A 27,344-nucleotide genomic window follows, 5' to 3' on the forward strand; every position below is an offset into this window, starting at 1 on the left:
AATGTCTTCAGCCAGGGAAAGCACACTTCTAGGTACTTCTGACTTCCCTTATGACTGCAATTCCACAAATGGGCACCAACACTAAATTAACATAGAACAGTCATCGGCAAACTCATTAGTCAACAGAGCCAAATATCAACAGTACAACAATTGAAATTTCTTTTGAGAGCCAAATATTTTAAACTTAAACTATATAGGTAGGTACATTCAATTTTAAATTCACTGTTTTCGTCTTCCGTTTTTCTTTGCTTCTTCTTTGTAGCCATCTCAAACAGGGCACCTAAAAAAAGTTTCATTTTATAATAATAAAGCCACCAACACAAAAGAATCACAATTCTTAAATTGATGACAAAAATACCTGTGGGATTTGCAGCTGGTTGGAAAAATACAGGTAACTTTATGCTTCGAGTAGGTACTTTTGTCACCCGCGCATGATTTGCGGACGCGACTAGCACTAACCATTGCACATGAGACTGCTGACTGACTGGCTCACTCAACTCCTGCATGAATCGCGGGCGCCTTCCCTGCACTGCGTATCCCACGGCCCGCGTGCACCTCCTCTCCTGTCGCCCGACCGACCGACACCCCCACTTCTTCTAAGCCACTTCTTCAAAATAGACTCACTCAGGCCGAAAACCGACTTCTGTGCATGGGCCACGAAGTTTCAATTGCACTGTATGTGTGCACCTGCATGTGGTATTTTGTGGAAGAGCCACATTCAAGGGGCCAAAGAGTCGCATGTGGCTTGCGAGCCGTGGTTTGCTGACCACTGACATAGAAGAACTCTGCATTAAGATAAGTTTGTCATGAGTTCACTTGCTTACTATTGTGATAATATTGTGTTTTGATTTTATAGAGTTTGGACATAGTCAATTTTTATGCTCATTCACATCCATATATGTGAACATTTAAAGAGCTTGAAAGGAAATAAATATCTGCTTTTGGATAACTTAATTTTTATTCATGTAAAACTGATTATTTACTTTATATACTTTGGACATAGCCATTTTATCCTCAAAATATAACTAATATGATTTATACACTTATTTATTCAATTAACAAATGTTTGTTAAGGACCTACTGTATTTCAGATTCTGTACCCGGCAATGAGTGCAAAAAGAGTATTTATTCCCAGTTTAGTGGAATAAAAGCAGGTATAAAATTACAAAATATGCTATGCAGTGAGAACTATAATAGAAGTAAACATCATATGTTCTGAGAGCACATGAGAGGGAAACCTAATGTAGTTCTGATGGTTAGGAAAAACTTCCCTTATTACATTAATTTGTGTCCAAACACACACACACACACCGCAGTGTTTAACATAGAAGCAGTTATATATAAGTGCCTAAATAGGTGTTAGATCCCACAAGGTGTTTCTGACTTTTTATATCTACCCAGTGGGTTTATGTCACATCCCTAATTTCTTCTCAACTCTCCACCTTTCTTTGGCCAGATCCATGAAGATGGATGTGGCCCACTGCACTATCTGTTTAGGTACAGAAATCCTGGGGTTTAGCTGTCTGTACTGAACAATCTGAAAGCCTGATATGTTAGTGAGACTTGAGTGAGAGGAGCTGCCAGTTTCTGTTTTCCACAAACGATTGGCTTTTGCAGGAAGTCATAGATTCCAAATAGAGGAACTTCCTTAAATTTGGGGAAGCATTTATGAAAGTCATTTTCTTATTTAAAAATAAGATAAGTTAAATACAGAGTTTCCAAAATATAATTTGAAGACTGCCTATATTAAAACCACCTAGGAAGCCTTTAAAGGTGCAAATGATGTGATTGTATCATTGATCTGCTGAATTTGAATTCTAGAAACCAACAGAAATGATTTGGAGTTTACGATTTATGATGATGACTTATGATGATGATGATGATGATGATGATGATGATGATGATGATATGTCTCCATTCCTGTAAGGTCTTGAAGGAAGGCTAAAGAGAAAGGCATAGCCCATTCAACCAGCTGATGAACCTGCAGAAAAGGCTGATGAAGCAATGGAGCATTAAATGATAATTCCCCAGTCTACATGTGTATTATCAAAGGTGTAAGAATGCAGGAACATGTGCTGATGACAATAATCTATACTTTGAACACAAAGTTGCAGTGGTGGAATGGTATGTTTTAGGAATCAGTCCAAATGTGTGGTTTGGAATTCTAAGCATTTTCACTGAAACCATATAATGGGATTTTTTTTGGGGTGGGAGGGGGGTATATGTAATCATTTTCTAGGAAGTATAGTTATCTGTAATAATGTTTTTATATGAAGAACATTTGTTTTAAAGACAACTGTGAAATAAAATTGTTTCATCTGCTAAAAAAAGAAATGAAAGTAGCCTTCGAAAAAGATTTTTAAAAAAGCAATTTAAAATTGCTAGTATGATCAACAATTTCTGAGTATTTTTATATATACGGAAGCAATACTTTTTTAATATGTCTGTTTTTTCTTGAGAATTTCTAGAGATATTTATTTTTATTTAAACACATATTTCATTTAGCCTGTAGAGTTTATATTTATATATGTTTCTATATTTCTTACATTTCCTAAGAATAATGATTTTATATTACAGGCTATTTGTCTTCTCCCTTTACTCCAAAATGTTGCATCATTTTTATAAAATTCCTAAGTATTACTTTTTTCATATATCATTGATTAGTGGGAAATGTCCAGCATCAATATTAATCTCTAGTGAAAAACCAACTGGATTATTTATTTATGATTAGTTGCCTCAATTCTGCTGAATTTTGATCCTCAATTACCTCATCAGTTGGTAATATTGTTAATAAAGTACTGACTGAGAATTCAAATATAGACTTCTCTGATTCCATAGTCAAGTCTCTATAGATGAAGGCACATGAGTAATAGTTACTTTATTATGAATTAAATTTCTTAATTATCTCTTTTATATTGAGATATCTATCTGACTTCACTAACAGTGGTGGTATATCAGTAAGTGTTTTGATTTGTTCTTGCTTCTGTAATATCTCTCAAAATGTTTTCTAAGTCTTAATGAAATATTTACAAGTTACCTTTCCAAGTATGGGGAAAGAAAACAGCTGTGAAATATCTCTTTCCTAATCATTACCACATTGATCAGAGAATATATAAAGGGCTCCTTCATTTGTTCAATACATATTTATTTTATTTTAAGCATTTTAAAAAGTGGTGGGAACATTAAGATAGTAAAGACAAAACCTCAGTTTTCAATGAATTTACCTAACATTTGTGGCTTCTGTCTTCATCACCTATATTAGTTGCTGAAATTGCTTCTATAATCCACCGACTAAGAAAAAGCTAAAGCAATACAAATAATTTATAGTACATTAGTATTTTACATTCATATTTTATTTGTGTCTAGTTTGTCATAAACTTGACTGCTAATTTAATTTTCTTACCCTTGATTATAAAATCTTAGTAAGCAGTACACAAGCTTATGAATTAGTCTTAACTATAACCCTGAAGACAACCTATGTCAATGAGAAATTTTTTTATGATAATGGTGACAGAATATAAATTGTGTTCAATAATTCACACAGGAAAAATATCATGACTCATTTTTATACACTTTCTAACATCCTTCACAAATTGCTTATAGACCATGCCATTGTTTCACTAAAGCAAATCAACCAGTTTCAAATATCACCATCTGTATCTTCTGTCATTGAAAAAAACAACTTTAATAAATAAATAATAGTAAAGCTCTGTTATGAGCTAGGCACCAAACTAGTATAGTCATATCTATTGTAATTTTTGCCCTCCAAAAGAGCACTGAGGGGTAGGCATCATTTTGTGAATACTACAGATAAGGAAATTATGGTTCCAATAATTTCATTAATTTGTCTAGATTCAATTGGCTTGTAACTCACAGATGGGTACTTGAACCCACACTATTAGGCGATTGATCTGTCAATTATACTACTACATGGTTGTTAGTAGTATGGAGAAGTGACAAAACTAACTAATGTGTCCCATTAGTTTATTGTTCAACAGTCATATAAATTTGATTCACCCTAATTCATCTAACTGATACCCTTTAAATATTTTGTGGGAATATAAACATATATAAATTCCTTATTCAATTCATCTAGTTTTATTCAGACATCTAATTTTTAGAAAGCTTAAAATTCAAGAAGAAAATAAAAACTGTGGCAAGGCAAAGAAAAAGCTGTGAGAGTTTGGAAAGGGTAGTTTGTGCCACTGTGTAATAGCAAACTGAATAGAAAGAAAGAATAGAATAAAATTTGATCAAATGAAAAGATAGAATGAAAGAACACAGACTGATAAAAACAGAAAACAGATTTGCTTCAGGGAAGAAAAGGAAGCAGGAGAGGAAAATTCAATATGGAAGGAGTTTTCCTGAGTTTAATGTAATTATAAAGCCATAACTAGAAGTATTACAAAAGAAAATGGAACAACTAGGCTCTCATCTCCTAACTCATTAATACAGAATGAATTATTTTAACCTCAGATTCTTTGCTTTCAGAAACTCACTTCAAATTCTTAGGGCCTCTGCTTTTTCCAAGGAAATCCACTCCTACCCCACAGCTTCCGCATGGCTGACTTGACCTCTTTGTTCCGAAGGGTGTAGATGAGGGGATTCAGCATAGGGGTGATAACATTGTAGAGTACAGACACCATTTTGTCCACAGAAAAAATGGAGAAGGGACGAGCATAAATGAAAATACAGGGTCCGAAAAAGAGTGTTACCACCATGAGGTGGGAGGCACAAGTGGAGAGTGCCTTTTGTCTTCCCTCCTTGGAGCGAATCTTGACAAGGATAACGGTGTAGGAAGAAATCAGCACCACAAACGAGCTGGTAGAGATCAACCCACTGTTAGATACCATTAGTAATTCAATGACAAATGTGTCTGCACAGGCAAGTTTGATGACAGGGGGAACATCACAAAAGAAGTTGTCCACCCGGTTTGGCCCACAAAAGGGCAAATGGATAGTGAGAATGGTCTGGACAGTCGAGTGCACAAATCCTCCCATCCAGGAGGCAGCTACCAACACACAGCATAATCCTCGACTCATGATTGTGGTATAGTGCAGGGGGCGACAAATTGCAACATAGCGATCATAGGCCATCACCGTGAGCAGGAACATCTCAGCTGCCCCTACAAAATGCAGGAAAAAGAGTTGCGCAATGCATTGGTCATAGAGAATGAGCTTGTTTTTATCAAGCAAGTCAGCCAGAAGCTTAGGAGTAGTTACTGTTGAATAGCAAAGGTCCAGAAAAGAGAGGTTGCCAAGAAGAAAATACATGGGTGATGAATTTAAATTGTTATCAGAAGCCACTGTGACCATGATGAGGACATTGCCTATCCATGTGGACACATAGAAGAAGAGAAATAGTACAAATAGCCCTGCCTCAATAGATGGTTTCTGTGAGAAGCCTGCCAGGGCAAATTCTCTCACCACTTTTGTTTGGTTTGCATCCATTTGACCTGGCTCCACCTAGATCCAAGAAATTAAACAACGGACATTAGTAATAAAAATGGATGAGATGTTTTACACAAAACACAAGAAACTTTTCATTTTCAAGAGATATTTTTCCCTAGAATATTTTGATTAGCTGGAAGAAATTCTTCTCTCCTTAGCTAATATAAAAATATATTCTCCAGCCAGCTTTAACTTTGAGACAGCCAAGATTTTCTTAGAGCATGAAGTTGCCTGGTCCCAGCCTTTAGTTTCAACTTGATGAATCTCTCTTCCATAATTCACAATTTTACTTCTCTTTTTTTACATTGTCTCTAAACATATTTACATTTCCCTGAGATAGTAATATATACATATGTACATATGTATATATTAAGATTATTAAAATTTCAAGTGAGGCTTTTATTTAAAATTTTTAAAATGAACCAACAAATTTTGAAAATAAAATGTTATCTTCTCCAATAGAATATAAATTGTAATTGCAAGTCTCATGTGGCAATATTGGCATAATTTAAATACATACATATATATATATATATATTGTTGACAGTATTACAGATGTCCCCCAATTTGCCTCCCTCTGTTCAGCCCCTACCACACCCCAGGCCTTCACCACACTATTGTCTGTGTCTATGGGCTATGCATATAAGTTATTTGGTTAATCTTTTCTTACCCCCTTGACCCCCCAAACTTTAGGAAAAAATAAAACTTGAAGGTAGAATTTAAGATTTGACTAAACAGGCATAAGCTCTGTAGAGGTTGTATTTGGGATAGCAAATCACACTATGTAGATGATCAGGCTACAGTAATTACCCTGCACTCTTTTCTATCAAGATAACTCGTGTGGGTCTCTGCCCTGTGCAAATGGCTGGAGAAAGGGTCACATTCCACTTTGGGCTTATTGCTAGTTCATTGACCCTTACCTAACTTTCCTAAATGCCTGTCCAGCTTATTATCGTCTATAACACATTTCTGTCCAGATTATTATTGTCAACAATACATTTCTCTTCTTAAGTCAGCTGTGAACATATAGGCATAGGTTGGTTATGCTTTTAATGACCTAAATAGAATCATAAAATAATTATTCATGCATTTGGGTGATTTTTTTCTTTTGACTATCCTATCAAATTTGGCAAAAGTAAATTATTTCTCCATGGTAAAATAAATATTAGCAATCCAGGGAGTGTGTGTGTATGTGTATGTGTATTTTACCCATTCATATGAGCAATGGCTAGAAGAAACTACGGCATTAAATGGGTGATAGTCTTTTGAAGACTTATGAGAGCTGCTATTGACTCAACTTTTACAGTTCTAACACATACAGAGCAAATTTTGAAGTGTTAAGATATAGTAATTTAAAAATAAAGACAATAAAATATTTACAAATTTTGACTTTGACAATTGGGACTTCTTTACTTATTGATAGTTTTTAATTTTCTGCAATAAACTCAATTATACTTATGATAAATATATAAACCTTCTGTGAATTTCTGTGGTTATGCATATCCACTTATCTTATGACTTACTATTTTATTTTTATATGAAAAATGAATATTTGAAATTTGTTCTCTTTCTTCAATGTAGCTATTATTTACTTATAGTTACTAAATTTCAGGTAGAAATCACCATTAATTATAATCCATGCAACTTTTTTTGAGAATAATAGTTGCTGTCTAGAAAACATCTAGATAATAGTGCTGTATAGATAAAATCAAACCCAGATTTTCAGAAGCAAGTTTTTAACAATGGATTTGTTTTGCAAGATGTATTTTACTATTTATTTTTTCATATTTTTTTCTGATTACAAAAATAATGAATGCTTACTGCTGAAATTTGGAAACAAGGAAAACATGAAGAAAATAATTATTCTTCCAATATCAAAGGTAAACACTGTTAACTTTAGCTAGTTATATATATATACTGAGTGGCCAGATTATTATGACTGGCCAGATTATTATGACCACCCCATCAGTACAATGAAGTGAATTAGTTATGCAAATAATAATAATAATAAAACCTTGAGAGTATTTGCTTAGGAAATTTTCAATATTCAGTATTTTTGGAAGTGTCAATGAAGTACTGATGGGATGGTCATAATAATCTGGCCAGTCATAATAATCCGGCCACTCAGTGCATATATATACATATTCATATATTTTTGTTGATTTCAGAGAGGAAAGGAGAGAGAAATAGAAGATAGAAACATCAATGATGAGAAAGAATCATTGATCGGCTGCCTCCTGCATGCCCCACACTGGGGATAGAGCCCGCAACCCAGGCATGTGCCCTTAACCAGAATCAAACCTGGGACTCTTCAGTCTGCAGGCCAATGTTCTATCTACTGAGCCAGACCAGCTAGGGCGCTAGTCATATAGTTTAAAAATCATGCTAAATGCTTTGTTTGATTTATATAATTAATATAATATTGCACTGAAAAATACCACAATGACAATTAATATTGGTCCTAAAAATGAGTACAGATGACAGAAGCATGAAGAAAGGCTTTCAGTAGAATAAATTTTAAGTCAATTTACACACCTTTTATCTGTAGAGTATAGATTCATAAGTCCTGCAATCACAGAATACTGGCACTCTAATACTATAAAGCCATCCTAGACACAACAGAACCCAGAAGATAAATACATTAGTTGGAACCCCATGGATACACTGGCCATCATTAGGCAAGTTTGATGTTTAGGGATTTAGAAACTCAGGTACTCAGTCAAATCACAAAGGGAATTATTTTAAAATGTTAATTACAACCTTTTGACAGAAATTACACAACATAGAAATATATGTGTTGGGGTGATTGCGGGATATGAGGGTAAGAGGCAATGGACAGAAAAAAGATAAAAGATGTGATAGTTGCAATAATGTCAGCTGGGTTACATTGAGAGGCAAGTGTTCCCAGGACTGAGGTTGATGGGAAAGATACTGAAACATTAAAGAAAATTTGGCTGCAGTTGCCTTGCCAACACCTTTGTTTGTGCCACTTTCTCCATATCAAGTGCCTTCTCTGATCAGAATTTTCAGCTTTAGATTTTATATTATTTTATTTTTTAAATTATAGAAATATGTAAAGTAAGAATGAAAATCTCCCCTTTCTTCCACTGCCGTCTCCATACCAGTGGGGGGTGTGGGGAGGGGCAAAAAACGAAAGGAGAGAGGGAAAAAAAGAAAGAATAGAGAAAGAGAGAAGACAGAAGAGACAAAAAGGGAGAGACCTTAGTAGGCACACTTCCAGGAACTGCATACAGCTCTAATTATTTTTTAATTGATACATATTATTTTTTAAAAATGGGTATATTATAATGAAATAAATACTCCATTGGTGGACATATAGATCATTTATTATTTTATCACTATTACAAATAATGCTATAATGAGCAATTTTGAATTTTCTCATAGTTTTTTAGACACTTATTGAGTATTTGTAAGGAATTGAGGCCTGAAAGTAAAATTTCTGAGACAATGTTGTCAACAATTTTTTTTCTTTCAAAAGCTAGACTAATTAAACTCCCATGAACAATATACGTGGAGCTATTTCACACACTTTACAACACTGAGTAATATCAACTTGTACTGTTATTTAGTTTTAATTTTGCAAATGTGATGGATAAAAATGATAGCTTGTTATCCTAACTTGCATTTGCCTCATCAGCAGTATGTATGAACATTTCAGGTCTTCATTAATTACATATTTTTGCTCTTGGAAATGTCATCCTTGTGTTGTCACTTTATATAGTTTATTATGTTTTTACTAGAGGCCCAGTGCACAAAATTTGTGCATGGAGGCGGGGGGTCCCTCAGCCCAGCCTGCACCCTCTCGCAATCCGGGATACCTCAGGGGATGTCCGACTGCTGGTTTAAACTAGCAGTCGGACATCCCTCTAGCAATCTGGGACCACTGGCTCCTAACTGCTCACCTGCCTGTCTGCCTGATTGGCCCTAACTACTCCCCTGCCTGCCTGATCACCCCTAACCACTCACCTGCCTACCTGATCGCCCTTAACCCCTCTGCCTGCCTGCCTGCCTGATCACCCCTAACCACTCTGCCTGCCTAATCATCTCTAACCACTCGCCTGCCTGCCTGATAACCCCTAACTGCCCTGCCTCCGCCCACTGCCACAGCTTCATCTGAAAGGACATCTGGCATGGCAGTCAGAGGTCATTCGGCTGTCTGGTCTAATTAGCATATTACACTTTTATTATTATAGATTATTAATATATAGAGGTTATCTAGACCTAAAGGATATTACATTATGCAAATATTTGAAATATTTAATCTTAGCCTAAATTTACAATTTGAGTCAAATCTGCTTCCATCACCATATATTTGGCCCCCTTACCTTTTATTACCTTCCCACCTTCTCTTTCCCTCTGGTAACCACCACACTATTGTCTGTGTCTATGAGTTTTTGTTTGTCTGTCTTAGTTTTTCATTTGTTGCTTTTAGTTTTATATCCCACATATGAATGAAACCATACAGTTCTTGACTTTTTCTGTCTAACTTATTTCGCTTAGCATGATAGGCTCACGATCTACTTATGTTGTTGCAAATGGTAGTATTTCATCTTTTCTGGTGGCTAAGTAGTTTTCCATTGTATAATATATGTACCACCTCTTCTTTATTTAATCATCTATCAAAGAACACATTGTTTCTATGTTTTGGCCACTGTAAATAATGTTGCAGTAAACATATATCTTAGTAAATAAATGTTTTCAAATTTTTCATGTAGATACACAGAGGAGGGATTTCTGGGTCATATAATAACTCTATTTTGAATTTTTCTCCATACTGTTTCCATAGCGGCTGTACCATTTTACATTCCAACCAGCAATGAATAAGAGCACCCTTTTCTCCACAACCTCTCCAACACTTGTTATTACTTATCTTGTTAATAATAGCCAAAAAGTATGTAGTGAATAAGAAAAATCAAAGGTGAAATGTAAAGAAGCATGAGCATTTAAAGACTCTTTCTGTACATCTAACTCAGGTCTTGGAAGAGTGTCTTTTATTTTACTGATTTATAATAATCCACAATTGCTTATATGAATGTCTTAAATCTTACCTTGAAAATTACCTAGGGTCTCCTTGAATTCCATTTGAGCGTTTACACATAAGGTCAGGGCATGTGCTAAATAATTTTAACTTTCAGGAACCAAATTCTGGGACTCGCCCTATAGCTTAAATCTCCAATTCTCCAGAAAACCGGCCAAAGAATTAATTGACATATAATCACAGATTATATCTAATCCATGACTCCAGAATTTTCAGAAGAGGCCAATGATGGAATCTGAAACCAGAGAAGGCTGCAGGTAAAATTATACAATGGAACGAGTTGGTTTTGAGGAGCCACCACAAACATGCGTGTTATTTCTTAGGAGCCTCTTGTGTTCAAGTTTACTTCAGGCATTCACCTTGGCCTGTCCTCCTGATTCTTAGAACACTTGACATAATACTGTATTGAATTCCTAGATACAGGAATGATTTAATGATTGGCACTCAAGGGCTGGTATAAACTGATGACAGATGACAGGCTATATGTAAAGAACTGAGATGCCTTAGCTGATAGCTAATTCCTATTGCCTATCTGCCAACCACCAGATATGTGGGTGAAATAATTGTTGATATCCCAATTTCCAGGCTCATCAAGCAGTTCAGCAGAGAGCAGATATTCTGGCCCAGACCAAAGAAGGTATATAAAATCAGTGTTGCTTTAAAACAACAAATTTTGAGGTGGCTTGACATGCAGCAAAATCTATTAGATAAAATTGTCTATTATTTTATTCCAGATTATCATAATTATTTCTTAAATAATATAAACAAATGAATTATTTATTTAAAACTGGAATATATAGGTTGAAATAGCAGAAATATAAACTACCTGTTAATATTAGCTTCCCATTTCAGTTGACATTTCCTTGTTTCATTTCTCCATCCTATTTTACTGTGGCTTTTTTGAAGCATGTAGGTACAAAAAAAGTCTCACACAAGTTTTCTGTAATAAAATATGTTAATTTTAATGGTCAGAGTTCAGCCAAAATTTCTAAAATAAAGCCAAATATTTGAAATATGAAGATTTAGAGATGTCCTATTCCTCTTGCCTTCTTTTAAGACAAAACAATTGAAATCAGTCCATATCCCAGAACCTGGTGGCAAAATAGGATTTAACTTTCTTTAATTAAATTTTTATGCCAGACTTGCATAAAAGTGAATAAAAATAGACTCCCCCAAGTTAAATTCCTTCTTGTACAGTTGTTTAATGAAGATATTTAACTGTCGTGAGCCTATACAATGGAAAAGGAAAAGTGCAGAAAATGGCCTTGATCATCATCTTCACCCTCAAAACAGGCCATTTGAATTTTCTTCTTTATATGGGTTTTTAGGAAACTGTATGTACTGAGTAAACTCATTCTCTCCTATCTAAAACCAGTCCTATTACCCAAGGTCTAGATTCCTTCCATTTATTCTGTTAAGTACCTTGCTTTCTTAGGGTACCTTCTTCCAACCACAAACTTATCTCTTCCCATTTATGCTCACAATTCTTGCAGAGATACTCTCATAGCTGTCCCTGCTCCATTTTCCCTGCCCACTTCTCTTACTGCTTTGTTTTTCTACATTTGCTCCATTTTGTACTCTTTGTGTATACTGTGACCCTGCGGGAGGACCACCAAGAACTACATTATCTGGGTTCTTTTTTTGGGGGGGGGGGCATCTATTGAGATTAGAGAGAAGAAAAAGAGAGAGGTCTGGGTATTTCTTTACTTTTCGTCCCTGCCACATGCCTAAAATTCTGGCATAATTACTGACTTGGCCACTCAATATCTTATAGTCCCTTTGTGGCTCCAGCTCTGACCTATTATCATTCCCTTCTCTTGTCCTTTCAGGCTAAGGATGATAAGGTTCCTGATGCTGCTGTTGGTTCTGAAATGCCTCATTTAATTCTGCCAAGACTGAATTTATTTATTTATTTATTTATTTATTTATTTATTTATTTATTTATTTATTGTTTACAGTCTTATAGATTTTCTCTCCTCAGGCTCCTCTCTACCCAGCCCCTGCCCTCCCTCCCCTCCAGGGCTTCACCCCACTATTGTCCATGTCCATGTGCTATGCATATCCTATCTAATAAAAGAGAAACATGATAATTGGCGTATGACCGCTACCCTTCCCATTGGCTAATCAGCGAGATATGCAAATTAACTGCCAGCCAAGATGGCGGCCGGCAGCCAGGCAGCTGGAAGCTAACATGAGGCTTGCTTGCTTCAGTGATGGAGGACTCCAACGTTCCCCGCCTGCCTTGCCAGCCTCTGAGCCTGCAGTTTAAGAAACATTGTAACAAATATAGAAGCTAAACAAAACCCCAGAAACCAGCTTTCAGCGAGCCGGGATCTCAGAGCTGGAGTTGATACAGAGTTTCAATTATAGAACCCAAACAAACCAGATACCTGCTTTCAGCAGCAGAGGCCTAAGAGCTGGAGCCTCAGAGCTAAAGCTGGCCCAGAATAAAAAAAAAATGAAAAACAGGAGTGGTTGAGAGCTTCCGTCACCCGCCAGCCTGAAAACAGCCCTCAGCCCCTCACCCAGACTGGCCAGGCACACCAGTGGGGACCCCCACCCTGAAGGGTGTGTGACCAGCTGCAAACAGCCATCATCCCCTCACCCAGGCTGGCCAGGCACCCCAGTGGGGACCCCCACCCTGAAGGGTGTGTGACCAGCTGCAAACAGCCCTCAGCCCCTCACCTAGGCTAGCCAGGCATCCCAGTGGGGACCCCCACCCTGATCCAGGACACCCTTCAGGGCAAACCAGCCGGCCCCCACACGTGCACCAGGCCTCTATCCTATATAGTAAGAGGGTAATATGCCTCCCAGCACCGGGATCAGCAGAGCCGCGAGGCCTCCCGGCACTGGGATCAGCGTGACAGGGGGCAGCACCCAAACCCCCTGATCGCCCTGTGGCTCTGTGTGTGACAGGGGGTGGGGCCACAACCTCCCTATCTGCCCTGCTCTGTTCGTGATAGGGGAAGGCGCCCCAACCCCCTCATCACCCTGCGGCTCTGTGTGTGACAGGGTGCAGCACCCCAACACCCCCCCCCCACAGGCCCTGCCCTGTGTGTGATGGGGTAGAGCCATAACCTCCCCATCGGCCCTGCCCTGAGTGTGACAGTGGCAGTGCCCCAACTCCCTGATCGGCCCTGCTCTGTGGGTGATAGAGGGCGGTGCCCCAACTCCCCAATCAGCCCTGCTCTGAGCCTGACCAGGGGCTGCACCTAGGGATTGGGCCTGCCCTCTGCCACCTGGGAGCAGGCCTAAGCCAGCAGGTCATTATCTCCCGAGGGGTCCCAGACTGCGAGAGGGCACAGGCCAGGCTGAGGGACCCCCTTTCCCCCCCGCCCCGAGTGCACAAATTTTTGTGCACCGGGCCTCTAGTATGTGTATAAATTATTTGGTTAATTTCTTTCTATCCTATCACATCCTCCCTCCCCTCTGATATCTGTCAGTCTGTTCCATGAATCCAACCTCTTGACCTATTTTGTTTGTTAGTTTATTTTGTTTATTAGATTCCACATATAAGTTAGATCATGTGATATTTGCCTTTCTCTGACTGGCTTATTTTGCTTAGATTAAAACTATAATGAAGTATCACCTCACACCTGCCAGGATAATTCAACAATCAGTGCTGGCAAGAAAAGGAAACCCTAATACACTGCTGGTGGGAATGCAGACTGGTGCTGCCATTATGGAAAACAGTTATAGAGTTTCCCCAAAAACTTAAAATGAACTGCCACTTGACCCAATGATCCCAATTTCAGGAATATATCCTAAGAATCCTGAAACACCAACCAGAAAGGATATATGCACCCCTATGTGTATAGCAGTGTTATTTACAATAGCTAAGATCTGGAAACAGCCCAAGGGCCTGTCAGCAGATGAGTGGATTTACACGATGGAACACTATGTGGCTGTAAAAAAGAAGGATCTCTTACCCTTTGTGACAACATGAATGGACCTGGAGATTATTCTTCCAAGATTTTTATAAATAGTTGCTGCTTATGCTCAAAAGCTCTGCTGAATGTACTTTCAGTTTCCTCCTGTGACTGTAATTAATACACTTCTTGACCTATTCTAATCTGATCTTGGACCTCTTCATTCTATTAAAACGACTATTATTTGTCTCTTGTTTTAGCAATCTGCTAAAGCATTCAAAAAGAGTGGCCTGCTGAGATAGTTCACTAAAAATAAAAAGGCCTCTGATCTCAAGAGGAATTATATTATTCGCTTGTGAGAAGAAAGTGCTAAAGATAGTTATGAATTTAAATAGCAGGTTTTCTCTCTCATGTATATACAATTGCCTACTAAGCATCTCCACTTCAAAGCCATTATGTACAATACTGAATTCATCATCTTCCCCATATGTGACATATAATGAATGTGTTGAAAATGAATGAATAAACTGCTCTTGAGTATGTATCTTCTTGCTAGTTCCCCAACCAAGAAATCTGAGAGGCGATTTTTATTGTCCCATACCTTCTGATGTAGCCAATCAATAGTACTTATCCTATATAATAAAAGCTTAATACGCTAAGTGTCCAGTAATCCATTCAACCAATCAAAGTATAATATACTAATGATATGCTAAGGCCGCTCAACCGCTCACTATGATGTGCACTGATCACCAGGGTGCAGATGGTCTGACCGTTAGGTTAGCTTGCTGCTGGGGTTCAGCTGATCAGGACTGAGCGAGATGGGCTGGACATGCCCTGGAGCCCTCCCATGGTCCCTTGCTGGCTGGCCAACCTCCCGCATCCCTCTCCGGCTCTACTCGTGCACTGGTGGGGTCCCTCGGCCTGGCCTGCACCCTCTCACAATCTGGGACCCCTCTAGGGATGTCGGAGAGCCAGTTTTGGCCCCATCCCACAGGCCAGGCCGAGGGACCCCACTAGTGCATGAATTCATGCACTGGGCCTCTAGTCTTTAAATATCTTTGAATCTGTCCAATTCTATCTATTCTGCCCTCATCTTCAGGTAGCCCAACATCACCTTACACTAGATTGATGCAATAGATTTCCAGCTTAACTCTTTGTCTTTAAGGTTTTCTATTTCTAACCTATTTTCTTAATCATTCAGATTGATCTTTCTAAATGCTTAACAACAAAGCATCAAAAACACTTCAAAGGCTTTCCATTGATTGTCCTTTCAAAAAGTCAGATTCTTTAATATGACTTATAAAGTCTTTCCAAAATTGTTTTCTTTCCCCAGACTTCTCACTCTCCCTACTTTTAGTATTAGTTTGGGTAACTCTAACTTCTGTAATATATCATGAAAATCCAGACACTTAATTATGAAATTACATTTATGCTTATGTAACTATGCACAGTGGTGTTTCTGCTGGTCATCCACACATGATTAAGCAGCCCAGGTCCCTTCCATCTTCTTGATCTAACATCCCTTAGGGCCTCAGAATCTTCTATATTCACTTGGCAGGGGAGAGTAGAGTATTAAGGCATACTCAAGTATTTATTACCTTGTTCAAACTATTTCATGTTTTTACATTTTATTGGCAAGTGTAAGACACATGACCCTATGTGGCTGGGAACTATATTCCCTACTGGACAGCCATTTTTCTAATGATAACTAGAGGAGGAAGCATGACATTTGGTGGATATTTAGTTGTCTCTGACTCACTCCATCTCATCCATTTGCCAACACTTAATTCTCCATCAGAGTAATTCAGTCTTGATAGTTAGTATTTGTTTAATCTGACCTTCCCACTAGGCCTGGGGTCTTTCCCATCTTGCTCTTCATTGTATTCCCAGTAAGTATAGTGCCTAGGATATGAGAGAGGAGGCATTTCATTAATGTTTGTTGAATAAATTCACGCTTTACTTAAGTCTAGTCTTCATGCTTTTAATTTTTATTAAACTATTCTGAGGTGTAGCATACACATAAAATTGGTAAATCATAAGTATATAGCTTGATTAATTAATTACCATGTATGTTCATTTCCTATAGCTGCTGTAAAAAATTATTACAAACTTGATGGTTCAAAACAGCGGACTTTTATTGTCTCACAGTTCTGGAGGTCAGAAATCCAAAATCAGTATCACTGGGCCAAAATCGAAATGTCAGCAGGGCCACCCTCCTTCCAGTGGCTCTAGAGGGGCTTCCACACCTTGTCTCTTCCAGCTCTCTGTCTGCCAGCATTCCTTGGCTTGCTGGTACATCACGCCAATCTTCAAGGCCAACATTTCTAATCTTTCTGTGCTCCTTCTTGCATCACCTTCTCTTCTGCATGTTTTAAATCTTTCTCTGCCTCTACTTTATAGTAATAAATGTGATTGAATTTGGGGCCTATTTGGATAATCCAGGATAATCTCTCCATTTCAAGATTTTTAATATACTCCTATCTACAAAGATCCATCTTTTCAAATAGATAGTAATATCTGAATATTCCAGGAATTAGCACATAGATACCTTTTGAGGAACCATCCTCAGCCTTTCAGACTATAACATAAACACATCCACATGACTATTTCATAGATCAAGATAAAATATTTCCAGAAAACCAGACATGCACTCCTTTTTGCCTTTCTACCAGTGACTACCTTGGTTGATTTTTTTGCTCAATATCCATGCATGTTTTTGTGTACAATTATAGTTCTTTTGTTTTATTTGCTACATAGTATTTTATTTTATTAACTAGAGGCCCAGTGCATGGAATCATGCACGGGTGGGCTCCCTCGGCATGACCTGCAAGGATCGGCCAAAACCAGCAGTCCAACACTGCCTGCCCCTCCTGCCTGCTGCTCCTGCTCATCCCACTGTGCCTGCCACCACCGCTGCTTGGTAGGCTTGCTGCTGCCCAGCTGCGGTGAACAGTTGTGAGCCTTGCTTCTGGTGCCTGTCAGTCAGCTGAGTGGCGCTCCCACTGTGGGAACACATTGACCACCAGGGGGCAGCTCCTGTGTTGAGCGAATGCCCCCTGGTGGTCTTTGTGCATCATAGCTACCAGTGGACTGGTCAAACAGTCAAGTGGTCAACCGGTTGCTTAGGCTTTTATATAGATAGCTATACCTCAATTTATTTCTTCATCTTATTATTAGTGGGTATATGGCTTGTTTACAGTATGATACTACTAAAATGGGACTACTATAAACATTTTTGTACATACTTTTTAGTGAGGATCTGTTATATATATTGGGTAAATAGGAAAGAATTAATAGAATTAGTGTGTGGTAAAGTATGTGTATGTTCAACTTTAGTAGATACTGACAACAGTTTTCAAAAATGGTTGTACAAATGTATGCCTTCAACAGTAGTGTCTGAGAGTTTCTGTTGCTCTACATGCTTACTAATACCCAGAATAGTAATGCTTTCTTTCACATTGTAGTTTCAGTGGTCATATCCCTAATTATTAATGAAATCAAGCAAACTTTCATAGGCTATTTAGCATTTGAATATTTTCCTCTGTAAAGTAGCTGATCAAGTTTTTGCCCATTTTTCTTATTAGTCTGCTTTTTAAAAATTAACTTGTATTCAGTTAACACATTGTTTGCGGGTAGTTTTTATCGCGCGCTAACAGGTGGCGCGGGCCATTTTTGCTAATATTTTGCGCAAATGGCAACGTTCACTAAAATTACTATAACTTTAGTTTACGTATTTATACGTTACCCGCATTCTACTGCTAGTCTATAAAAACGTATTAATACGTGTCCCGCGCTCTACTACACTGGTAGAACGTATAAATACGTAAAACGTGTAAACACGTTTCCCGCATACAATGTGCTAATAAAAATATTCTAGATACTAGAGGCCTGGTGCACAAAAATTTGTGCACTCCACTCGGTGGGTCCCTCAGCCTGGCCTTTGCCCTCTCGCAGTCTGGGGCCCCTCGGGGGCCGCTCCCCTGGTAACTGGCACCAGTTTTTCTCCAGCCCCCAGAACCCAGGCCTTCACTCTTCGCTGGGAGGGGCTGGTGTGACGGGCTTCACTTTTTGCAGTGGCTAATTTGCATATGTAGGCACCAAGTGATGGAATGAAGCCCACAGGCCCTGGGCAGGAGCAGCAAGCGGAGGCTGGCATGGCTTCCCTCTTAGCTCTTTGCTCGCCACTCGGGCCCCGGGGACGGGGCCGGTGCTGCGGGCTTCGCTCTTCGCTCGCCATGCCAGCCTTCGCTCACTGCTTCTGCCCGGGGCCGGCGGGCTTCACTCCGTTGCTTGGCACCTACATATGCAAATTAGCCGCAATCTTTGTTGGTTGTGAATTTGCATATCACACTGATTAGCCAATGGGAGGCATAGCGAAGGTATGGTCAATTACCATGTTTGTCTATTATTAGATAGGATAAGTTGCATATATGCATAGTACATACCTTTTCCAAATTATGATTTGTATTTTACTCTCTTAATGTCTTTTAATGACTATTGATGATGTACTTTAATAAAGTCTGGTTTGTCATGCTTCTTTTAAATTTAAAGTAATTTGCTTCCTATCTTAAAAATCCTTGCCTAGGATTTCATGTTCTCTATGCAACATAAAAACATCCTCCTATACCAGCCGTGGGCAAACTACAGCCCGCGGGCCAGATCCGGCCTGTTTGAAATGAATAAAACTATTGAAAAAAAAAGACCGTACCCTTTTATGTAATGATGTTTACTTTGAATTTGTATTAGTTCACACAAACACTCCATCCATGCTTTTGTTCTGGCCCTCCGGTCCAGTTTAAGAACCCATTGGGGCCCTCGAGTCAAAAAGTTTGCCCACCCCCGTCCTATACCATGGTCTAAAATATTTATTTTTTACAATTGATACAAAATCCTATATAATAAAAGGCTAATATGCAAATCCACTGAACAGAATGACCAGTTGCTATGATGCACACTGACCACCAGGGTGCAGACACTCAATAAAGGAGCTGCCCCCTAGTGGTCAGTGCATTCCCACAGGGGGAGCATCACTCAGCCAGAAGCTGGACTCACAGCTGGTGAATGCAGCAGCAGTGACAGGAGCCTCTCCTGCCTCCACAGCAGTCGGACATCCCTGAGGGCTCCCAGATTGTGAGAGGGCGCAGGCTAGGCTGAGGGACCCCTCCACCCATGCCCGAGTGCACAAATGTCATGCACCAGGCCTCTAGTATATACATAAAAATCTGGAATTAATATTTGTTAACTGTGAGGTTAAAACCAAGTTTTTTAAAAATATAAATATACAATTTGACCAAACACCATCATTTTGCCCCTGCTCTGATTATCATCTCTTTTTGTAAACCAGATGACTGTATATATGCTTTTTGTTCCTGAATTCTCAATTAGATTCCATTAGCATGTTTCTCTCTTCTTTTACCAATACCACTAAATCTTAATATACAGTCTTAATACTAGTTTTAATACAACATTAATATTAAAAGTCTCAATATATGGCAGTATGTCTTCCTTCAAGAGTCCGTTGGTTATTCTTGTCTTTTTGCATTTCTATGTAAGTTGGATAATTAGCATGCCAATTTCCTTGAGTATATTAGTAGGATTGCATTGAATCATAAATCAATTTGGGGAAAATGAAACTTTATTAAGCAACACTGCTAAATACACAATAATTTTCCAAACATTAAAAAAATTATAAATCCAGAAATCTCAGAAGTTCAACTAACCCAGTCAAAGTAATTTAAAGAGAAACACACCACCTGGATGGCATGGCTCAGTGTTTGAGAGTCAACTTATGAACCAGGAGGTCATGGGTTCGATTCCTGGTCAGGCCACATGCCCAGGTTGCAGGCTCCATCCCTGCTGTGGGAAATGCAAGAGGCAGCCAATCAATGATTCTCTCTCATCATTGGTGTTTCAATCTCTCTTTTTCTCTCCCTTTCTCTGTGAAATCAATAAAAAGATTTTTTTAAAAAAAGAGAGAAACACACCCAAGCACATCATAACCTAGTTGCTGAATATCAGCAAAATAAGAACGTGTTATAATCATCCAGAAAAAAAGAAACACAAATAATGTACAGGGTCCGATCTCTTCTGTGTATTTTGCATTCAGGCATTGCCATTTTCTTCTCTAGAAATTTTACTTAGGGCTGTTTTATCTTTTTTCATCTTTTACATAACATTTTCATCTTTGTCTCTACCTTCTTGAGCATAAGAAGCATATTTATTAGCTATTTCAAGAGTCTTGCTTGATAATTTTATTGCATATGTTATTTCTCAGTCTCCTTTTATTGATTGTATTATCTTCTGCTTAGGTCACACCGTTTTGCTATTTTGCATGTTGTAATTTTTCATTGTGAATGCACTGTGAATTTTGCAATGTTAGTTCCTTTTTCCCTTCTCTACTCATTCCTGTAAATGTTATTGGATTTAACAGTGAAGTTACTTGGGATCCATTTGAAGTGTTCAGGGCTTCTCTCTTAGCCTTGTTTGTGAAGATCCAGATTAGTCTTTAGTCTATGGCAATTCTTTCAGGACTACAAAAGCAAAACACTTCTAAAACTCTAATTGGGAGCCCTAACTGGTTTGGCTCAGTGGATAGAGCCTTGGACTGCGGACTGAAGGGTCCCAGGTTCGATTCTGGTCAAGGGCATGTACCTTGGTTGTGGGCATATCTCCAGTAGGGAGTGTGCAGGAGGCAGCTGAATTGATGTTTCTCTCTCATTGATGTTTCTAATTCTATATCCCTCTCTCTCTCCCTTCCTCTCTGTAAAATATAAATAAAATGTATTTTTTAAAAAACACAAAAAATCCTCTACTCTGGATAGAGGAAACATAAACATATACTTTCCCTTGGCCTGTGAGAGGTTTGTTAGCCCATCTCTTTTCTGCTGGTCCTTTCCCTGGTTCCAGATAACTTCCTCCCACATATGCACTGATGAATATGTAGTCAAATACTTGAGAGGAGCCCCCTATGTCCTCCTGTTGCTATATATCTTTGTAGTTCTTTCTTTTCCAGTATTTTTACCTGGAAATTCCAGCCATCCCTAACACTCTGGACTAAAGAATATGAGATTTAGTGGTTAACCTTTATGATATTTGTTTTAGTTCTCAGAGACTCTTTCTGACTTATGCATTTCTGGTTGCTGCTATAATTTTGTTGATCTCAGAACAAGTTCTCAGATGCTAAGACTGCTTTCACTTGTGATGTTGTAATGAATAGGAAATGCATTAAAATACTGACTTTCACTTAGCCTCTCTGTTTCATCATCTATAAAATGGCATAAGCTATGTTACCTACCATACAATGCCACTATGATCAATGTCAAATGTAAAACTGAAAGTCATTGGCACTTATTAGATATTCAAAAAGTGGCCATTATTAATTTAGGATCATTCTAAATCAGAAAGAAAGCATTGTTTTGCTCAATATAGAGGATGTGATTGAATACATACTAAGTGGAATAAGATCAGTAATGATTTATTCTTTGCCCAAGAGTATTTAAGAAAACAACACCACCTGGATCAGAGCTATTAGCTTATGAGAGTATATTTTCTTGGACTATAAAATCAAAGCACAATTTATTATGTTATAAAGAGAAAAAAATCTTTAAATAATTATTACACAAATATCAAAGCATGCATATCTAGAGTAACCCATCATCAAATTACAACAAAATTGTTCTCCAGAAATATTTAAATATAGTTAGGAAAATCATTGAGTCTAATAATTATAATGCCTCCTCAACTTGAATAGTCCCATTAAAGTCTCCATATTCATGAAATGCCTACTAAAACTGCAACCCATACACAGGTCTATAATTCCATAACCTTGCAACTTGGTAGAAGGAAAGATTGAGGTATATTAATCTTGTCTGTGTCACTAGTTTTTGGAAATATTTGGACAGATCATTTGTTTTTCTGGTCTTGAATTTCCTCAGTGAATGAGAAGTCTGGCTTAAATTATCTCTAACACCACTTCCTAACCCCAAAGTCCATGATAAAATATTCTCTAGTCCTCCCTTAATCTGGAGCACTTCTTTTATTTATAAATTGATGAAAGCCTTACATGATCACTAATTAATCTTAATAGCTGCACAGCTTTCTATTAAATGGACATACCAATAATACAGTTCAGGTGTCTACATTAATAAACATTTAGGTTTTGTATATTTATAATTTTCCATAGTTTGTTCCTAAAAGCAATGCTTGCAATAAATACCATGCATATATTTTATTTTACATATGCATGGGGATATCTGTAAAATAAAATATTATAAGTATAATTACCAATTCAGATTTTTAAAATGTTGATGATATTGAAAAATTTCCTTCATATATGTGTACAATTTTAGAGATTTAATAACAATGTTTGAGGTTTCCTGTTTTACCAAAGCCTTTTCAGCACAATAAACTATCAGGCTTTTGGATCTTTTTCAATCATACAACAGAACAAGGGAATCTCTGCACTTATACTTACATTCTCTTATATGTTAGTTTTAGCATTTATTCATATATTGATGAGTAACTTGCATTACATTAATAATAAACTACCTATTCATATACTTTGCTAATTTTTTATTGGCTTTTTTGGTAATTTACTTATTGTTTTGTAAGTGCTCTTGACAAATTAAAGATGTTACCTCTAAGAACAATACTGCTTTTCACCCACCTATTTTTCCTTTTGACTTTATTTGTGATAGGCTTTAAAACAAAAACAAAAAACAAAAAACAAACATAAAAAATAGAAACCTCTGTAGAAAATTATATGATGGTGGAAGGAGATTTGATTTAGGTGGTAAACACACAATGCAATATAGAGATGATATATTACAGAATTTTACACTTCATACCTACATAATTTTATTAATCACTCTCACCCCAATAAACTTAATTTAAAAGTAAAAATGCATGACAAAAAAAGAAAATAAAATTATATAGTTAGATATATCAACTTCTTTTACTTTATGATTTTAGGATATTTGCCAAACTTAATGTGATAGGTTATGGCTATGTTTGATCAGTAAAAACCCAAATAGAACAGTGGTAAATTAGGAATCAGAAAATTGAAGAATATCTCTGGCATGACAAATAATTGACCAAATTAAACAGCCCCTCATAAATTCTAATTTCCCCCCTCTTTCTTCTGCTGTTTTCCTCTCTCTTCCCTTCATTTTCCCCTTATTCCTATGCCCCTCCTCTCCATTATGGAATTTTGAGAATCAGAAAAGTGAAATGACTCAATTTTGCAAGGGTACTACAACCTCTCCATTTTTACTGGCAGGACAGAGTTAAAAGGGAATAAAAATACTAACAACAATACCATGGCTGCTTTAATTTTTATTGTATAATTAAAATATTTTTGGCACTGCATAAAAATATATAAAAGGTATTCAAATTTAAAAGATCATTATCATGTTTGACATTGTACAAATGAAGTTGACCTAAAAACTAAGTTCTAAGAAAATTTAACTAAATAGTAGCATGGCTCAAACAGACTGTATGTCATTATCTAAAACTCAGCTTGCACTAAGGCTTATCATGCAGAGTTAATACCTATGCACATAGCACTAACATATGTCTTGTAGTATATTTAAAAACTGAATCGAGAGCACTGAATGCAGGCTTTCTATTTTCTGTTGAGCTAGTCTCTTTTGCATTGTTAGAATACATTTGGCCCTCTGTTACAAGGCCTTTTTTATAATATAAATCCAGAAAGAAGTACATAGTAAAACTTTTGACCAGCAAATAAAACAATTAATAGATTTTAAAATTCTTATTATTAGAGGTACATGAATTTTACCTTCTCTTTCTGTTTTCCAAGAAATATGAAAATAGATTCCAGATTTGATCTTTAGTTGCAAATAATTTTTTGTCACTTTGTGCATTTGTATGTTTTAGAAACATATAAAATTAATGTTTTCTCTGAATTTAATTATTCAACACCTGCCATATTTGCAATCAATTTCAAAGATATTTGCAATTTTCTATGGATAACAGAATTTATTGTAACAAATTATTCTACTTTAAAATAAGTAGATTTAAAAATATATATGCTGCTGATAGCAACAAATAGCTAGAAAAAGTTTTATAATGAGTACAGATGAATATCAATCTAAAAGAAAACAAAAAGTTTTTTATTGGAACAGAGTAGCAGTAAGGAAAGTTATATGTAACCAAATGTATAGCAACCAAATATTCAATACAAAGGAAAAGATGAGCTAGTAAATGTATATCAATGAGGTAAAGTCCATGTTGTAAAACACAATATTTCTTCTACTATGTCAATATATTTAAAATGTTATGATTAAGTTGAATGAAGACATCAGAAACTCGATTTACTTAAACAGTGTGATTGCAAGGTATAAAATATCACTGCAATTGAAGATAATAACAGGTTAATAACATAAGTAGCATTTTATGTAGATTAGACTCTAAATTGTTATAAAATATCTAAAGGAATTATTAAATATTTTAAGAGAATTTGTACATTAGAATTATAAAAAATTGGTTTAAATTCTCTTTAAATACTATGAAACCAAAAACTGATTTTATGCAATTTCATTGCACTTAGGACAAAAGTCCAATCTATACCTCAATAACCCATGTCATTAGCAACAGAATTGGCATGATGCTGTGATCCAGTGGAGGCTCTTCATTCTCATTCAGGATTTCATGCCTTCATGGTGACCTCTAGTTTTTCCAGTTCACGTGACGATTTCCCAACCTTCGCACGGCTGATTTAACATCTTCGTTCCTCAGAGAGTAGATGATGGGGTTCAACATGGGCGTACAAACAGTGTAGAACACCGAAAGGAACTTATCCACAGACAGCCTGCTGAAGGGCCATATATAGAAATAGATGCAAGGCCCGAAGAAGAGAATCACCACTACGATGTGAGCTGTTAATGTAGAGAGTGCCTTGGATGACCCACGGGAGGACCGGCGCCAGACAGTGATCAAAATGACGACGTAGGAAATAATTAAAGCCAGGAAACAGCCCAATGATATCAGGCCACTGTTAGTTAGTGTCATAATTTCCATCTCATAAGTATCCATGCAAGCCAGCTCTATCACTAGGGGAAGGTCACAAAAGAAGCTGTCCACCTCATTTGGGCCACAGAATGGCAGATCCACTGTAAAAGCCAAGTGGCTCACAGAATGAAGAATACCCACAGCCCAGGAAATAAACACAAAGATGATACATAGTCTCCGATTCATAATTGTGCTGTAGTGTAGGGGCTTACAGATGGCTATAAATCTGTCATATGCCATAGCTACAAGCAACATCATCTCACTCCCAACAAAACTATGAAGAAGAAATATCTGGGCCATGCAACCCTCGAAGGAGATAGTCTTTTTCTCAACAAAAAAGTCCACAAGCATTTTGGGGGTTGCAAAGTTAGATTGGCAGATATCAATGAAAGAAAGGTTACTGAGCAGGAAGTACATAGGAGAATTCAAATGGGAGTCAGAGGAAATGATAACAATAATCATGAGGTTGCCCAGCACTGATGTCACATACACCATAGAGAAGATGGCAAAAAAGAAAAGCTGAAGATCCCAAGAATTAGAGAGTCCCAGGAGCACAAACTCAGACACCACTGATTCATTTGTGTGAGCCATGTATCCAATCTACAGTTACCTGAATTTAAAAAACATCAGGGAAATATTACACAATGATTACGACTATATCTGGGAAAGATACAAAAGAAACATAACCAGCTTTCAATTAAAAGTCAATTTAATTTAATGAAGTAGTATAGAAAATTGACTAATATTTAACATCCAACTGCTGTGAAAAGAGGGATAGTTATGGATCCTATCATAACTAGGAACATAAGACACACACGTTAAAAATAAAAATATAAAATTGGAAATGAGCAAATGTAAGTGGTACATTAATACCATAAATATTATCAAGATGAAAGAAATTATGCTGAAGTGATAAAGTAAGGTGTCATGGAGTAGGTATTATTTTAAGTTAAAACTTTTTAAAAGTATGGAATTTGCTAGCCAAAACTGAAGGAAAGGCTATTTCTGGTGGGGGAATAATGAGAATAAAGATACAAAGGTAAAAATGTGAAAGATACACTCAGGGAACTACAGTTGAGTGGCCTGTCTGGGGAAGAGGTCCTGCTGAGGAGCAATGACAGTGAGGTTGGGAATGGTCGCTCAGGAGCAAATTGTGGATGCAATTAGGCTTGAATGCAAGGCTAAGTGGACTAGATTAATGTTCTTGAAATTAAGAATCATAAAGTGCTTGATAGTTTTAAGAACTTAATAGAAGCAATTTGTTTAGGATAAAACGGCAGTGGTGTCTCCTTCTAAACACTCCTGACACACCTGGATTTATAAAAATCTGCAACACCTTTCAGAAGCAGTCCTTACATGATGCATTTTAAACACATGATAGCTTTTCAAAAGAGAAAAGTTAAGTAGTATGTAAATTGCCTCTTGAATGTTTTTTGAAATTTTATTTAGCACATTGGACACCATATGGCCACTTGGTCCCAGAAAAAATCCCTATACAACCTCCAATGTTTCAGAAAACATTTTTGTCTTTAGCCCTGTATACCCAACAATGTATGATAGTCATTTATTTGTCCTTATACTGATTAAAGATATGCACCCTATGTTTTTCAATAGCTGTATGATTGACCTTGGAAGATAGAACTAAATTATCTCCAAAGCTATTTTTATCTCTAAACTTCTAAGTGCAGAGGCAGTGCCTGGCTGCTGGAGTTGCTCAGTTGGTTGAGCATCATCCTGCGCACCAAAAGGTTGCCAGTTTGTTTCCCAGTCAGATCATATACCTTGGTTTTTATGTTTGATACTTTCTCTCTCTCTCTCTCTCTCTCTCTCTCTCTCTCTCTCTCTCTCTCTCTCTCTCTCTCTTTCTCTCTCTCCTCTTCCGTCCTCTCTCTAAGCATGTTTTCAGGTGAGGATTTAAAAAAAATTCTTTAAGTACAA

General features: G+C 37.2%; 2 protein-coding genes across 2 annotated transcripts; both read right to left on the reverse strand.

Annotated features, from left to right (window-relative positions):
* Positions 1–1,553: 1,553 nt before the first annotated feature.
* LOC132226859 (olfactory receptor 4Q2) lies at positions 1,554–5,450 on the reverse strand. The gene is made up of 2 exons (XM_059681385.1): positions 4,552–5,450; positions 1,554–1,647 (listed from the first exon to the last, which is right to left on the reverse strand). Exons 1-2 carry the CDS (start codon positions 5,448–5,450, stop codon positions 1,554–1,556), a joined length of 993 nt encoding a protein of 330 aa, XP_059537368.1.
* A 19,614-nt stretch (positions 5,451–25,064) lies between these two features.
* On the reverse strand, positions 25,065–25,997 carry LOC132221692 (olfactory receptor 4K1). Its single transcript, XM_059676009.1, has one exon. It carries the CDS (start codon positions 25,995–25,997, stop codon positions 25,065–25,067), a length of 933 nt encoding a protein of 310 aa, XP_059531992.1.
* Positions 25,998–27,344: the final 1,347 nt, after the last annotated feature.

The sequence above is a fragment of the Myotis daubentonii genome, chromosome 1, assembly GCF_963259705.1.
Source record: "Myotis daubentonii chromosome 1, mMyoDau2.1, whole genome shotgun sequence".
Taxonomy (NCBI): Eukaryota; Metazoa; Chordata; class Mammalia; order Chiroptera; family Vespertilionidae; genus Myotis; species Myotis daubentonii.

Bases quoted from the DNA above. Each gene is read 5' to 3' on its own strand.
- LOC132221692 (XM_059676009.1), bottom strand. From the start codon at position 25,997: ATGGCTCACACAAATGAATCAGTGGTGTCTGAGTTTGTGCTCCTGGGA.
- LOC132226859 (XM_059681385.1), bottom strand. From the start codon at position 5,450: ATGGATGCAAACCAAACAAAAGTGGTGAGAGAATTTGCCCTGGCAGGC. The intron at 1,648-4,551 runs GTGGGGTAGGAG...CCCAAATTTAAG, and splicing joins AAGTCAGCCATGCGGAAGCT to GAAGTTCCTCTATTTGGAAT.